At 45.3% G+C, this 14,807-nt stretch overlaps 6 protein-coding genes across 6 annotated transcripts; 3 read left to right on the top strand and 3 right to left on the bottom strand.

The window, feature by feature from the left end:
- Positions 1-9: 9 nt before the first annotated feature.
- On the bottom strand, positions 10-2,365 carry EAE98_000773 (uncharacterized protein). The gene is made up of 3 exons (XM_038948391.1): positions 1,073-2,365; positions 621-1,025; positions 10-517 (listed from the first exon to the last, which is right to left on the bottom strand). Exons 1-3 carry the CDS (start codon positions 2,323-2,325, stop codon positions 253-255), a joined length of 1,923 nt encoding a protein of 640 aa, XP_038814657.1. The 5' UTR covers positions 2,326-2,365; the 3' UTR covers positions 10-252.
- A 386-nt stretch (positions 2,366-2,751) lies between these two features.
- On the top strand, positions 2,752-3,807 carry EAE98_000774 (uncharacterized protein; the record flags this gene model as incomplete). The annotated part of the gene is made up of 1 exon (XM_038948392.1): positions 2,752-3,807. One exon carries the CDS (start codon positions 2,752-2,754, stop codon positions 3,805-3,807), a length of 1,056 nt encoding a protein of 351 aa, XP_038814658.1.
- A 1,002-nt stretch (positions 3,808-4,809) lies between these two features.
- Positions 4,810-5,322, top strand: EAE98_000775 (uncharacterized protein; the record flags this gene model as incomplete). Its single annotated transcript, XM_038948393.1, has 1 exon — positions 4,810-5,322. The coding sequence occupies one exon, from the start codon at positions 4,810-4,812 to the stop codon at positions 5,320-5,322; it is 513 nt and encodes a 170-aa protein (XP_038814659.1).
- Positions 5,323-6,400: 1,078 nt separating this feature from the next.
- Positions 6,401-7,039, top strand: EAE98_000776 (uncharacterized protein; the record flags this gene model as incomplete). Its single annotated transcript, XM_038948394.1, has 1 exon — positions 6,401-7,039. The coding sequence occupies one exon, from the start codon at positions 6,401-6,403 to the stop codon at positions 7,037-7,039; it is 639 nt and encodes a 212-aa protein (XP_038814660.1).
- Positions 7,040-7,658: 619 nt separating this feature from the next.
- Positions 7,659-12,096, bottom strand: EAE98_000777 (uncharacterized protein; the record flags this gene model as incomplete). The annotated part of the gene is made up of 3 exons (XM_038948395.1): positions 7,659-8,775; positions 8,824-11,370; positions 11,423-12,096. The coding sequence occupies 3 exons, from the start codon at positions 12,094-12,096 to the stop codon at positions 7,659-7,661; spliced, it is 4,338 nt and encodes a 1,445-aa protein (XP_038814661.1).
- A 269-nt stretch (positions 12,097-12,365) lies between these two features.
- Positions 12,366-14,560, bottom strand: EAE98_000778 (uncharacterized protein). Its single transcript, XM_038948396.1, has 4 exons — positions 14,343-14,560; positions 13,756-14,242; positions 12,953-13,704; positions 12,366-12,904 (listed from the first exon to the last, which is right to left on the bottom strand). Exons 1-4 carry the CDS (start codon positions 14,460-14,462, stop codon positions 12,680-12,682), a joined length of 1,584 nt encoding a protein of 527 aa, XP_038814662.1. The 5' UTR covers positions 14,463-14,560; the 3' UTR covers positions 12,366-12,679.
- Positions 14,561-14,807: the final 247 nt, after the last annotated feature.

The following is a 14,807-nucleotide window of genomic DNA, read 5'->3' on the forward strand; positions in this document are numbered from 1 at the left end:
AAGAGAGGATATTTGAGTTTGCTTTGTAATTCATCAGATTTAAGATCTTTAGGGTTAACCTCATTCATTTCGAGACCCACAAGTCCCTTGTCGTTACTTAAATCTCGACGACTATACACAATAGACTCTACCGAAAAGTTCTGAGTGCACATAAACCCATCACTAATTGTGCATCTCGAATTCCAATCATCCATCTATCAAAACATCACAAATAACACAAAACTTTTCCAACCCCCTCAAACCCCTCAAATATCATACCTCCTCACCCCAAATACACACCACCAACTGACTTATCCGATTTCCCTTCGCCGCCCCATCTATCATGACATACGGCGCCGTAAATGTCTGTTCCTTGACCACACAACTTGCGAGATTGAGGAGGTGCTCGTGGTTTACATTTTGGAGGTTGAAAAGTTCTGGGTACAGTTTTCGTAGTTGGGAGAGGGTGGTTGTGAGGGTTTCGTGTTCGTCGATGGCGCCGTGGAAGGTGGGAGTGGGGGTTTGGGGGGAGAAGATTCTGTGGTGGTGGGGGTGGTGGGTTAGTTTGGGTTGGGTGGATGGATAGGATAAGGAGGGTAAGGGAGGAGAAGGAATGAAAATGAAAAGAAGAAAAAACTCACAAAGTTCCATCTCGAATCCATTTTTCTAATGCTGGGTGTATAGCCGCAAGAGTTTTTTGGTCGGATCGCTTGAGCATGATGATGTAAACCCATAGAGTCCAGTATGTGAAATTCCAATCTTCGAGAAGGACAGACCAATCTAGAGGAAGTTCTTCTTCTTGGTCTGAGGCGATGAGATTGTGGATGCTGGTAGAGAGGGATGGGTAGTGTTGGGTGAGTAGTGAGTAGGCCTGTTCGATTGAGAGGATTTTCAAAGTGCCTGTTGAAGAATGTGGTGAGAGTTCGAGGGATGGGGTGAGGATTGGTGTGGTTAGAAGATCTAGGGGTTGAAGAGCGGATCGTAAGGTGGTGAGTTGGAGGTTCCGGTAATTCAGAGCGAGGGATTGATTGTAATTTTGAGGGGGGCTGAGATATTGTTAGCTTGGTCAAAGACAGGAACGAGGATGGTTTACCCTAGACTTGCACCGATTTGTTCAATCTTCTCAATTTCGTATGCGAGCTTAGATTGGATAATAAGTATTGCCTGTAACACTGCTCTACATAGAGGGCTTTGGAAGGGCTGTGCAATTCTTTCTGGGCATATTTCCGGAAACTTCAACATGTATGAACGCTCTCGTTCATTTGCTACAATACAGCAAATAAGATCCACTAGACCTTCTCCAAAGCTGTGAAATTCCAAGATCCTAGAATCGTGTGACCCGTTTGCAGATGGTGGTTGCACAGCAAACATGAATTCCTCCTCGGGCTGCCTTGGGTCTGGAGGATTGTGACAATTCTGACTTCTGCGCAATTGAATAGCATCATGATCTGGAGTCAATTTGAGATTGGCAATATTTCGATTCACAAGATCGTTTGGAAGAATGAAACCGTAGCCAACTAGTAATTCGCTATTTGATTTGTTTCCATAGTAATTGTAAATCTGATCTCCCTGTGAGACACCAGCAGAATGGACTAGATCGAAGGAATTGGAGATGGGGTCTTTTCTCCACTCTACTTGATTGATACCATTATGATTGCCTATATCAACAAGTGGATATAAGATCGAAAACCTATCATTGCGAATATGATCTAGATTGAGATCTGTATCTGTAGAGCTCCGACTCAAAGCTTCAGGACAAACTGTCAAGGATGGTCGAAAACTTCGACTATCAAAGATAGTAGCAGCCCATTGGTACAGGATATAACTGTATTCTTTATGGTTTGGCAATTCCCTCAGAAGCACAACCCCTTTCTTCCACTGATCTCTCCACATCTGTTCTCGCTTCTGAAGTGGAGGTTCTGCATTTGTCCCGGTGAGGAATTCTTGATCTTCTTCTGGCCACCAGATAGGAATCCCAAGGCTTTTGGGATCATTTGGCTGAGGAAGTAATCTGATATACTGCCACCATGGAGATTGATCACCCTTCAAATATTGCTGTATGAGGAAAAAGTGACCAATAATGTTGGGATCATCTTGTTTCAAATTCTCCAAGAACTCAACAGGAAATGGATCGGTAGAGGGAAATTCAGAATACGCGCCAATCGCATTTAGATATGATAGAGAAATTTGGTATGAGCATCGCACAATACTTGTTTGAGGAGCTATCGTCTGTTGCGCTTTGAACGATAATCCTGTTACTGCATCTTTATAAATTTCAACGTCAGGATGAAGATAAGCCCCAGAAGCTGTGGCCCAATTTACCAGACTCTTGATGTTTTCTGTCATTTTGTTCTTCAGCTTTTAGCTTTCTTCATACCAATAACAGCAGAGAAGTTTTTGGTCGGTAGCAGTCTTCCCTCCATGTAGATCACGTGTTTTATGCAATGTTTGGTGGGGCATATTAGTTAAGGTTAAAGCTTCCAAGGTTGGTTCGTCCCAAGTGTTCTTGAATTATGATTTCGACACATCTGTTGAAAACCTCTCGATGCGATCTGTTATTGAGACTGTTAAACAAAACAACATTGTAAGTTGGTTGGTATCGAAGAGTTTCGCAAATGCGCGATATTATTTCCAATGCAACCTTGTACTTGCAGTACTATCCTCCAATAGGATGACTGTCTCAAGCTAGGTATAGGATCTCTCTACTGAGCAGTATTTAAAAATGCGCGCCCCTTTATTTTAATTTACATTCACGAGATCACAGATCGCAAGATGGTTTCTAACAAGTATGGCCGTGAATGCGTTGAAAAGAATAAAGATCTGGTCCAGCCACAACTTCCAATCCTCACTCGCGCCTGGTATTTCATTCAGCTTTGGGGATTGAAGATAGCTATTGTAGTAACCTTCAAAATCCTGCGCCTTCTACGACCAACACCTCCTGAATCTCGTCCTACCAGGCTCTTGGCATATCCATGTCGACCAAATCTGCGAACGCGAATCTTTGTTCCAACGACTAAGCAAGCGGACGATGAACCGCTTCCACTATATCTCGATCTCCACGGTGGAGGGCATGCTTTGATGTCTGCCGAATTCGATGATGAGATCTGTGCTATGATGGCGAATCGTTTCAGTATCATCGTTGTCAGCATTGAATACAGCCAGGCTCCTTCGAATAGATTCCCGGCATTGACAAACGATGTTGTTGCTATTGCGCAAGCCACAATCGACAATTCCGATCTGAATATTGACAAGAAGCGTGTGGTCTTGGGAGGTTTCAGTGCAGGAGGAAACTTGGCTTTGTCCGCTGTTCAAGTACCTGGATTGCGAGAAAGATTGAACGGGGTAATAGCTTGGTATCCAGTAATGGACTTCACGCTCACGCCGGACGAGAAGAAAGCCTCGCGCCCATATCGAAATGCAAAGGACTTGGATGATCTGCCAGATTTTGGACCAGTATTCGAATGGGGTCATATTCCTGTTGGTCAGAATCTTCGAGATCCATTATTGAGCACTCGATTTGTGAGCAAGAATGATGTACCTAAATGGATATATATAATAGGGGCAGAGTACGATATGCTAGCCAAGGAAGCTAGAGACACAGCTTTTGATCTTGCCGATTTGAATGAAAAAGAACGCGAGGATGGGATGTATGGTTTTGAAAAGGATGGTTGTAAATGGACGCTAGTAAGGGATGTTCGCCATGCTTTCACTCATGATTTGATGGATAACAGGGGACCTGATGCAGAGGCCATGCGGAAACTCAGAACAGAAGAAATGTTAGAGCAGGTAGGTGACTGGCTATTCAAGGGTCCGTTCTCCAAATGTTGAGGCATGAATTGGGTGGCTACTGTGTATTCTATCATCGCGTGACTCTCGAGGCTTGAGAGAATGTTTGGGAGAGAAATGCCGGGCTGGAATTATACTATACTGTTACTAGACTACTGCAGCTCTTTACGTTACATCCTTAATCACAAAGCACACTACGGTGTTGATTTGATATCATTAGCATTTCGTGATATGATTCATATCTTGTTTTGAAAATTCCATTTGAACATCGTAAGACTCTGCCCCTATCTAACCCAGACCCTATTCCAATTCCCAAATTGTTCATATCTTGAAATTCACAGTTTCAATCCAAGGTAAGGGCGAGGGGGGCGATCTTGTATGTTTTGGACACTTATATTTCTGTGGCATGTCAATAAAACGACATGAGATCATTTTCCGAATTTGCGATGTATACACATAGCAAGTGACACTACAGAATTGTACTGGAGTCATTGATTGATCGAATCTAATATACAATGCGAGAATCAGATAATATCATCCATGATACTGATTCGGCACCCTTAGTCCAAAGCATCGGCGAGGTTGTTTCTTCGGCAACATATCATTACCGATATTTCAACATTTCATACCGACATATATACAGTAGTATTCGGCAACCGCAACAGTATTTGCATATTCCAATTTATGAGATGACAGTAGTACAGTTAGCCATAAAATGTATAGGGGTGATACAACGTCAAACTAATATCTGTGCGCATGCAAGCTAGGATGATACTGCACGCCGTTGGTATTCAATTCCAAGGTTTGTGAGTTTGGGAACATTTCATTTCGTGCCTAAGTATCACCTCAAAATGTCGAAATTGGGATTTCAGGCTCGTCTTTTTGGTAGTTGGGTTGGGTTGATGACAGTAGGTACAGACATGTACTCTGTACGTGATCATGAGAAGATCTCGAATAGTCTCGATCATCTATCACTGTTCCAACTTCGAATCAAGATACCTACCTATCTTCATACACATTGTACATGATGGTTTGATACCACAAATGCAATCGGAGAACGGAGTTTTTCTTCCGTCTATGAATGAGCGAGAAGGACAACAGCACGTTGTATATCCAAGCCCGACTCACCACAGTAATGGAAGGGAACTCAAACCACCACGTACATACAAAATTGGCACACGCCCTAACAATATTCATGCAGATGGGACACCAAAGATCCTCAGCACCCTTACCACCAATTACATCTCCGGCTTGAGGGCTTGTCAGCTGCTCATCGCGGGGTTATACAACCAATCATCTCGCATGGCTGAGCTACATAGGATCCACACCAAAAGGTGTCGTAGTATTGAGCATGTGGGCGAATTTTCTGGTGAGCAGAAATCTCTGTTTGTTTGCTCGCGTGATATTGGTCTGTTGGGGGATGTCTCGCGACATGAGATGAAAGTGGTTTTGTTAGTTGATTTTGTGAATTGGGGAAGGAGTCACACAGACTTTGGGACGGGAAGATATCAGGGCGAAGGATTGCGGGGAAAGTACGAGGAGAAGTGTGGAGGTTAGTATGGCGGGTTGGCAAACGAGCGATTAATTAACCGATTTTTGTCTAGAGTGATGATTCATCTGCTGAGATGAGCGGGGTGGTGCAGAAACGTTTGCATTGTGTGAGAGAGGGAGAGGGTTTTTGATTGCTTTTCTCCAATTCAATATCGTAGGATGGACTGTACCTTGTGTATATTATTTCCCCAGTCCAAACTACTGGGTTGTTCGAGAATTGGAACTGATAGAATCATGAGAGAAATCGCATGTGTATTTATATCGTGAGACCATGTGCTTGATTTCCGGATAAATATGACCCAGTCTCGCCAGTACTTTTTACGAAGGTATTGTTTGAGTCTAGTCTACTTGAGACTTACTAGATACATAAGCTGATGATTATATGATCTTCACTGGATTTCTAGTAAGCGCTATACTATGTGTATAATCGTGATGAAACTTATGTAGCCGTACCTGCAATAAATGAGACACCTGCAAAGAGAAGCATAATGATGTAGTACTGGGGTCCAGGTAGAAGAAACATCTTAGGTACAGAGATGTTCTAATTATCGAGTATCAAAAATGCAATGTAACCCTTCGAGAGCTAGGATGCGGGTAATAGTAGTATGATAGCACTCAACAAAAATAATAACCTAGTATCTCACAAGCCACTCATTCACTTGCAGCATTAAAGAGGCATAGCAATGTATATCTCGTCAAATAGGCTAGATCTCTACAGCCATCAATTGGAATCCCTAACCACGGTGGCACAAAATCAGCATCTCACGGTACGGTGAAGGAAGTATTTGCGGGGGTTGCAGCGAAGGAACAAAGCTAGGATGAAATAATAATCATAATTCTCTTCCAGTTAGTCTTCCGTGTGGACCTCTCCTTCTCCAGACAAATGAGACTCTACTAAGTAATACCCTCGCATTTAGCCATCTTTTCCGAGGAGCGCTGCAACAAGTTCCCATAAATATCCGTGTTCGCTCACACTCGAGTCTTTTGCTCCGTTTGCCTCGTTTGCTGTGTGTGCTACTTTACGCAGAGCACAAATGTCGTTCCTCGCGCCTTCTAATCAGGCAAAAGGATTCATCGTCTCACGATGCGACGTTTAGTATTTTTAGCCTCGCTCTTGGCTTCCCAATATGCCTGGACAATGGCGGATATTCTATCCATCGCTACTCCCGCCGATGTACCTGCCTCTCCAACGGATACCTCACTGCCTACAAAACCTTTTGGCTCGAATGATATCAATTCGGCAGTTGTCGTGCCGGTTATAGTCGCTTCAGTGAGCGTATTTGTCGCTTTCCTCCTCATCCTCTGCTTAAAAATTCCCGTTCCAGAACGCTTCTTACATCCTGTCAGGGATGACGATTGGACCTTGAGCCCAGAATCTTCGCACTTGCGATTTTCCTGGTTTCATCGCAAACGCAGATCGAGACCGACGATATGGCCTCATTCAGTATACAACGGAGGGGAATTTGAGTCTGGAAAGTGTGGGGATCTGGAAATGCGAGTCATGGAAGATATGCCAGGGTTCCCCAGACCGTTTAGAGGTGCACCATTATCCCACCGAGACACGGAAAAAATGTCGCAAGCGAGGATGGAGGAAGAGGCCGAAGCTAGGATTAGGGAGATGTTGGAGAGAATGAATCCAGAAGATAGAGCGTGGGCGAGCGAACAATTGATATATGGACAGGCGGATGAGTTGCGGGACAAAACTATTGGAGCTCCATTTTGAGATTATGGGAATCATCATGAACAATGCTCTGGAATGGAGGAAAGAGAACGATTGTGTGAATAAAGCAGGTCAGATTTGACATCTGAGTTTTAACTAGTTAAATAATTATGCGTGGTGCCCCACAGGGTACTGTAATTCCCTTGCATTCATACCAAACGCACAATATGGAAGAATTTCTCTTTTTTTTTTTGGAAAGATTAACGAGCATGGCATGATCCTGTTTTAGCAGTACCTGCAACCTGAGTTTCTTAGTCGAAGCTCCATAATTTATGCGTAACTCATGGAAGGATTTTTATTGGGCTCTGTTGTGACAGTAAGACCTAGATGAATCAAAATGTGAAGATAGAAATCAAGACGATCAATAAATATCATTTCCAAATGCAAAACCACAAAACTTGCGCTGCGATAAAAGCATCAGATAGTTATCAAAACGAAAGGATGTTTTCAAATTGCTACTTCTTCGACTACAAATTATGCTCGTCTCTTATCTTTCCTGTTTCGTACCTCCCATACCTATGTCCCCTTGCCCAATACTATGAACCAAAAGTACTTTATGATACAATCCATTCTCTCACAATCCTCCATTTCATCTTGTCTCTTTCAATGGTTAAAGAGGTATTTAATCCAAGACCCTTCCAGCAACAGCAGCTGCACTCTTATCTTTAGTCTGTGTCTTTTTCAATGATCGCCCCATTTGAATTTCACCCAAGAGACCAGCTGGTCGTCCACCTGCTGGTGGAGCAGGAGCGCCTCCCATTGGAGGCATTGGTGGTGGCGGAGGAGCGCCCATCCCTGGTGGAGGAGGTGGTGGCGGAGGAGGACCACCTGGCGCACCGGCTGATGGCATTGGAGGGGGTGGTGGAGCATTGAAGTTAGGTACTGGAGGTGGAGGTGGTGGAGTTGCCGCCGGTGGAGAAGCTACAGCAGGAGATTCAGGCGCAGATGTGGCTTCGTTGCCCATGGATGATAAGGGGCGAGGAGGTGCCATGGTTCCAAAAAGGATTGATGCCAAATGACGCGCGCCACCTGCACCAGGTCCTTCATCGTCAGAGGAATCATCCTCTTTGTCAGATCCAACAACATCCCAATCATCTTCTTCCGGACGAACGCGAGATGGCCTGTTACCTGTTGGTTGAACTTGAATTGGTGCAGGCGTTGAAAGTTCTTGGGCAGGAAGGCGATGAAATGGATTGTTAGATGCGGTAGATGCAGTAGGTGCGTCACCGGATTGAGCCATTTTCTTCAAGAAAGGATTGCGGGTCTCTGTATCAACTGAAGGGCTGACGACAGGGCTAGTAACTTGTGGGGTTGGTGATGGGAGACTTATTGTTGTTGCAGCAGCAGGGACTGGCGATACAACAACTGGGATTGAAGGTGGCGGAGGTGGTGGAGAAGGTTCTTTGCGCTCAAGTTCTTGGCTTCCTTGAGTGGGCGTTGATGCTTGAGGGGTAACCTGCTCCGGACCTTCGTCGTCATCAGATGAATCAGAATCATCAATAGCTTCCAGTTGACGTTGCAATTCTCTTTCGCGTGCTTGTGCGGCTTCAATTTCTGCGCGTTGAGCTGCGAGACGAGCTTCTTGTTGTTTGGTCTCAGCTTGAAGAGCCTTTCTCTTCTTTTTCTCCTCTTCTTTCTTCAATTTTCCGGCCTTCATTTGGTCTTCTAAGGCCTTGATACGAGCCTGAGCCGCCTCGCGTTCCTTTGCAAGCTCAATCTCTTGTCGTTGAGCGTCGTCCCTGTGAATGTTAGCAGTGTAGAAGAAGTCAGATACAAGTTTCGCTTACTCTAGCTCATTTGTGGCAGTAATTTGTGCCTTTTGTTCGTTAATGATTCTTTCCTCTTCGGCCTTGCGTTCACTAGCGTCACTTCTGGCGGCCTTCCTTGAAGGAGGTGGAGGTGGCTTTTTGGCGGTCTCCTTTGGTTGCTCAGGTGCAGGTGGAGGTACACCCTGCTCTTCGGCAATTCTAGCTTGCCTTTCGGCTTCACGTTTAGCATCTTCCTCTTCTGCTTGTCTGAGTTTGGCTGCACGCTCATTCTTTTCACGCTCCAATCTCTGTTGTGTTGTCTCCCCAGATTTAGATGGTGCTTTGATGCCAAGAGCAGCCAGACGCTCAGCCATGCGCTTCTCAGCCTGTTGCTTGATGTAAGCTGCTCTATCTTCTGGAGTCTTGTATTGTGAGTATGAACCTCCAGCAGGGGCTGGCGTAGATGATGGCTGCGACGATGGAGTTTCGCTACGAGCTGCTGGAGCAGGGCTAGCATGAGACACTTCAGTACGAGGATTCTCTCTGCTGCGATCATCAGTTCGAACTCTGGCACTCCTACTGCTCCTTTGCAAATCGAAAATGAAATCTTTGACTTCATCCTCAACACCTAGCCCATCTTCCCAGCGTCTCTTCTCATGCTCACTGGATGAGCTCTCACCGCCATCTTTTAGGCTGTCCTCCAAACCTCGTGAAAAATCACGGACGCTTTCTTCAACATCTTGAACCATGCGCTCGTTGTTTTCCTTCTCGGTTCGAATCTTGAGATTTTCTTCTTCTAGGCGTTTTGGCGCATCCAAGTCATCATTACTCGTCTCAATCTTCTTACCAGTAAGAGCAGCAGAACGTTGTTGCATCATGGCCTTAGCTCTTGCTTTGAGTCTATCTGATTCGGTGATAGCGCCGCCGGGACCGGTTCCAACAATGCTAGAGGCACTTCCAGGGTGAGCTTTAGCATCCTTTAGACGGAACAATTCAAGCTTGGCATCAGCAATACTTCTTTCTGTTCTTCGGACACGTGAAGCAATATCTGGAAGCTTATCCGTTAATGTCTGCAACTGCCTTTTCAAAGCACGACGCTCGGCGCCGGAATCAACGTTACGCAACGATGCATCTGGATGTGCATCAATATCCTCTTGAATACGACGAATGCGGCGATACAGATCCTCAGCTTCACGGCGGTCTTTACGATCAAGGGCATCATCTTCATCTGCCGCATTTTCGGCCTTGAAATCAATTGCATCTAGTATCACTTGTCTCTCCGCAATTTTCTTTCTAAGTTGCTCTAGAGAAAGTTCATCGTTAGAAGTTGTTGATCCCGGAGACGAAGGTCGTGGAGAAGTGGCTCCGAGTCTGCGACGAGCACTAGATTTATATCCAACATCATCGTCGTTGTTTTTATATACTGTGGCATCTTTACGGCCCGTGCGACCTGGAACAGCGTCACCACGGAAAGAATGGTTTTTGAGGTAGCTCACTCCAGTCTTTTGTGGCAAAAGGGTAGCACCAGAGTTCTTGCGGAAATTGGATTCTTGGTGAAGTAAAGATTTGACAGCCCCAATCGAATCATTGAAGTTACGAGTGGAAGGGGGTATAAGCGCCGGAGGTAGTTGGGCTGGTAGAGGATATCCATTGAGCTTTCGATAAATCAAATGCATAGCGACCGCGAATTCATCCATATTAAGCTTCCCCTTGTTGCCGTGATCTGCTAAGGTCCACACGCGCTCCAGGTCCGGCTTCTCGAGACCACTCTGCCCGAAAACTTCAATGGCGACATCACCGCTAATATATCCTTTACCAAACCCATCCCAAGCTTTGAAAACGGAATCGTATCTGGTCTTCTCTTCTTTCGTAATTCCCCATGGAATTTCAGCATTGCCTGTTATACCGGCTGTTGTAAAGTTGCCTTGTTCTCGACCTTGTTGCGGCATCATCCGGGAATGTAGTAGATCAATATTGGGGGCTGGCGCATTGACCAAACCCCATTGGCCATCGACTCCTGTAGGCTGGCTATTCAGTGGCGCGATCATTCCGCCTTGCATGCCCGTCTGAGCGGGAGACAAGTGAGAACTGAAGTTGGATGGCATAGGAGGCATTGGAGGGCGTGGTCCATTGTATCCCGTTGCTTGCGGATTTGACGTTGGATTGTACCCGGTTTGCTGAGGCTGCAATCCTCCTTGCTGTCCAGGAAAGCCAGTTTGCATTGAGCCCTGGAAACCAGTTTGCTGAGGTTGAAATCCACCCGAAAAGTTATTCTGCTGTCCAGGGTAACCAGTCATTTGCGCAGTGAGAAGTGCGGAGTTAGACGCCATTGGCTGTGGCTGTTGGATAGTCGGAGGTGTTGCGGTGTTTTGACGACCATCAAAATTGGGCGCATTCGTTGCCGCTGGTGCATCATCATCTATGGCGAAATTTATGATATCCACCATGCTAGAAACTTCATTTTTGATAACATCGGGAAGCACGGATGGTAATTGTTTGCCGACTAGCTTGAGATTGCAGAGGTACATAGCTAATGCGAATTCGGGAAAATGCAGCTGTCCAGATCTTGTAGTATCTGCGAGGGTCCTATAATAATCATAAGCACAACACTATATCCATTGAATAATTTAATGCTTACCATATCTGCGACAGAGAGTTCCCGTCTAGTTTTGAGCGTAGTAAAAGATCCCTCGATTTCTCTCCAGAAAGTGTTTGCCCGTCCCCAACAGCGGACTTGAAAAGAGTTTCGAACTTTGCTTGATCCTGGGCTGTGATGAAGGAAAGTCTTATACTAGGTATCTTTGCTCCCCCCTTGGAGGCTCTGCGACCTCTTGGCTTCGATGGTTCTGCAACAGCAGGTTTAAATGAATCAGCCATTGCGGCAAATCCGGTCGCTTGTGGTTGCTGCACAGGAGGCGCAGGGGGTGGTTGAGCTTGTTGCATCTGTTGAGGCTGCTGGAATTGCTGCGGGATCTGCGGCATTGGGGGAGCTCCCGTTTGGAAGTTCTGCTGTTGAGGAGCATTGTTGAACTGCTGCTGTTGCTGCTGGCCTCCAGGGAAGCCTGCTTGAGATTGCTGAGGATATCCCGTAGGCTGTGCTTGAAGTGGATAACCCGTGAAATTGGGTTGTAAAGGAGCTGGATTTCCATATCCAGTGGGTTGAGGTTGAAAACCAGTCTGTTGTGGCTGGAAACCCGTCTGCTGTGGTTGGAAACCTTGGTTTGGCTGGAAACCACCATATTGTTGTTGCGGCTGTTGTGGTGGTTGGCGGCCAGTGTTACCACCAAGGTACGAGTTCGACCCCGAAAACATTATGAGTATGAACAAAAAAGAAATAGGTTTGAAGAAAGATAGATTTGTGACATTTATTTGAAGGAATGGGTTCGAGGTTGGTAGAAGATACCACGGTCCGGGGGTCGAAATGACGAAGCTCAGGTAATCTGTTACCATAGAGGCTGGGCTTAGCGACCTCTAATATACAAATACATACAACCCAAGTTTCACCGATTTTGCGACAAAATGTTAAAGGGGCTGAATAAATGTGTATCGTATCATCATTCAACATTGATGTTTCAACGTCAATTGAAGTCACTGATTGGAAATATTCGTGTATTTGAATCACTCTCAATCATTTTGGTACGAAAAATCATTGATTGAAGCTACATGTGTTCAGGTACACAAGTACTTGCATCACCTAGATTATACCACAAGCTCGAAGCTTTTCTACATAAGGTCTGGCCCTTCATCCCCTTTTGGCATATAGCCACGAATACAGTCACACATCTAGCTCTGTGTATCCCATCGATAAATATATAGATACTTGAATATCTTAGTTGGGCTCTCCAAACCCTTTTACCGATTGTAATATATTCATTCAATCATTCAATCAAATCATTTATGCGCTGGCGACATCTTCACTGACACTACCTGCAGCTTTTCTGGATCGGTATGCCTGAACATCGGCTTTGGCGGCAGCTAGTGCGCCAGATAATCCGAATTGTGTTGCAATTCCCTCAATACGGTGGACAGAGTTGAGATTCTTTACCAATGTAATTTGGTAACAGGTGGCAGATCCTTGACGGGAGATAATAGTAGAGGAAGCGAGGAAGTATTCCCAAATCTGTTATTGTCAGTATGTGCGACCATTCGTGCAATCATGAAGACTTACTCTAAACCATCTGTTACCGTATTTAGCGACAACCTTCTCCTTGTTGGCCATCCAGTTTCTGTACCATCTCCACAATGTTGCCGAGTAGTGAACACCAATAGTGTCGACACCCTTAACTTCGAATCCGGCGCTCTCGAGGGAGTTAATATAGTTGTTGAGAGGAGTAGAAGCGTCAGCACCAGGGAAGATGTATCTGTTCATGAAAAGACCCCAGATGAGATCCTCGTATTGCCAAGTCTTTCTTAAACCAGCTACTTGAAGGAACATAACTCCATCATCCTCGAGCATATCGTGGCATTGCTTCAAGAAGCTTGTCAAGTGACGGATACCAACGTGCTCAGCCATCTCGAGACATGTAATCTTGTCATAACCTCCCTCGGGAACTGGAATATCACGGTAATCCATGCACAAAATCTTACTCTGTTCTTCAGGAATACCAGCTTTGCGAAGTCCATTGTTACCCCAGGCAGTTTGGTTACGGCCAAGAGTGATACCAGTAGCCTTTGCACCAAAGTTAACACTGGCGAATTTGGCCAAGGTTCCCCATCCACAACCAATGTCCAACATCTTCTCACCAGGCTTAAGACCAATCTTTTCACAGACAATGGCGAGTTTGTTATCCTGCAATTCTTCCAAAGTTTCTTCACGGTTAATGTCAGAAATAACACCGGAGGTATAGATCATTCGTGGACCAAGGAACCAGCCATAGAAGTCGTCACCCCGATCGTAGTGATCACGGACTTGTTCCTCATCTGCGACGTTGTTAGTAGTTTTCATATAAAGGAAGATCTTCTGCCACTTACCCTGGGAGCGAGTGTGCATGATAACTTCTGGTGCGAAGTTGAAGAAAACATATTTGAAAAGACTAATTGTGAACTTGAAGCTTGCCCAGTCGTGACGGTACTCGAGAACCTCGAGGGCGTCACCGTTGAAGTCAACTTCTCCATCGAAGTACATGTTGTGGAAAGTTTCCATAGGAATCTTGTTCTTTCCGCTGTATTTTATTTTATCGGCTTCGTTCTTAAAGGTAAGATAATGCTCGACTGGACGTCCTGGGTACTTGGCCTTCTCATTTTTGCGTGGAGAGAAGCTGGAGAATACTGTCCAGAATGCGAGGAGAATGGGAATAGTGGTGATGAGACCAAAGAAAATGGTAGTCTTGAATCCACCACCAACCTTCCAGGAGAAGTATAGAGGGACACCACCAATGAGGGAGAAAAGGAGGGTGTTCGAGAAACTATCATTGCCAGAAGCATCTGCAGGCAGAGGGGCATTCTTGATAGCTGGGTACTAATTGCCATAATATGTTAGAGTCAATTGACCTTCTTGTTTGCTCCAAATCCAAGTTGACAGATATGAAGAAATTCTGGAAAAATTTTTATGAACTTACAGCTGTTGTCCTTACACCACATGGCTCGAACTTTTCAAAGGTCGGTGTGGGAGCTTTTGGGGTTTCGATGAACTCGAATTCGCTCTCAGAGCCATTGGTACTCTGAGGATTGGAAGTCATCTTTCCTTTCGACTTTCCTTCCAGTATAAAGAAAAGAGAAAGAGAAAATGTTTTATCAATTGAGTTTCACCAGGTACGAAGGTGACAACTAAGATACAACAAAGTTACGTTTACCGGTACCTTAGCGTGTTGAGTTTGAGAGACGCTAATGGAGGGGGCACTAGTCTCAATTGGAGGGTCAACAATGCGCACGGATCACTTCTGGCCAGATCGTCGGGGGGTGATTTCTTCTTCTGCCGATGTTTCATTTAAATAGGGGAAATGGTGAGCTGGTGAGTGGTACGCTCGTACGCACCGGTGAGTAGGTACCAGGTAGGTAGGAATTCGAAGACAGGACAGGACAAC

Source organism: Botrytis deweyae (assembly GCF_014898535.1).
Source record: "Botrytis deweyae strain B1 chromosome Unknown BDEW_002, whole genome shotgun sequence".
Lineage (NCBI taxonomy): Eukaryota > Fungi > Ascomycota > Leotiomycetes > Helotiales > Sclerotiniaceae > Botrytis > Botrytis deweyae.

What these genes read in the sequence shown, in the direction of transcription:
- EAE98_000773 (XM_038948391.1), bottom strand. Translation starts at nt 2,325, where the DNA reads ATGACAGAAAACATCAAGAGTCTGGTAAATTGGGCCACAGCTTCTGGG. An exon ending in CAAATCGGTGCAAGTCTAGG is followed by an intron (nt 1,026 to 1,072) that starts GTAAACCATCCT and finishes ACAATATCTCAG; the next exon opens with CCCCCCTCAAAATTACAATC. An exon ending in TGGATTCGAGATGGAACTTT is followed by an intron (nt 518 to 620) that starts GTGAGTTTTTTC and finishes CCACCACCACAG; the next exon opens with AATCTTCTCCCCCCAAACCC.
- EAE98_000778 (XM_038948396.1), bottom strand. Translation starts at nt 14,462, where the DNA reads ATGACTTCCAATCCTCAGAGTACCAATGGCTCTGAGAGCGAATTCGAG. An exon ending in GTGGTGTAAGGACAACAGCT is followed by an intron (nt 14,243 to 14,342) that starts GTAAGTTCATAA and finishes TATGGCAATTAG; the next exon opens with TACCCAGCTATCAAGAATGC. An exon ending in ACGGTAACAGATGGTTTAGA is followed by an intron (nt 12,905 to 12,952) that starts GTAAGTCTTCAT and finishes TGACAATAACAG; the next exon opens with ATTTGGGAATACTTCCTCGC.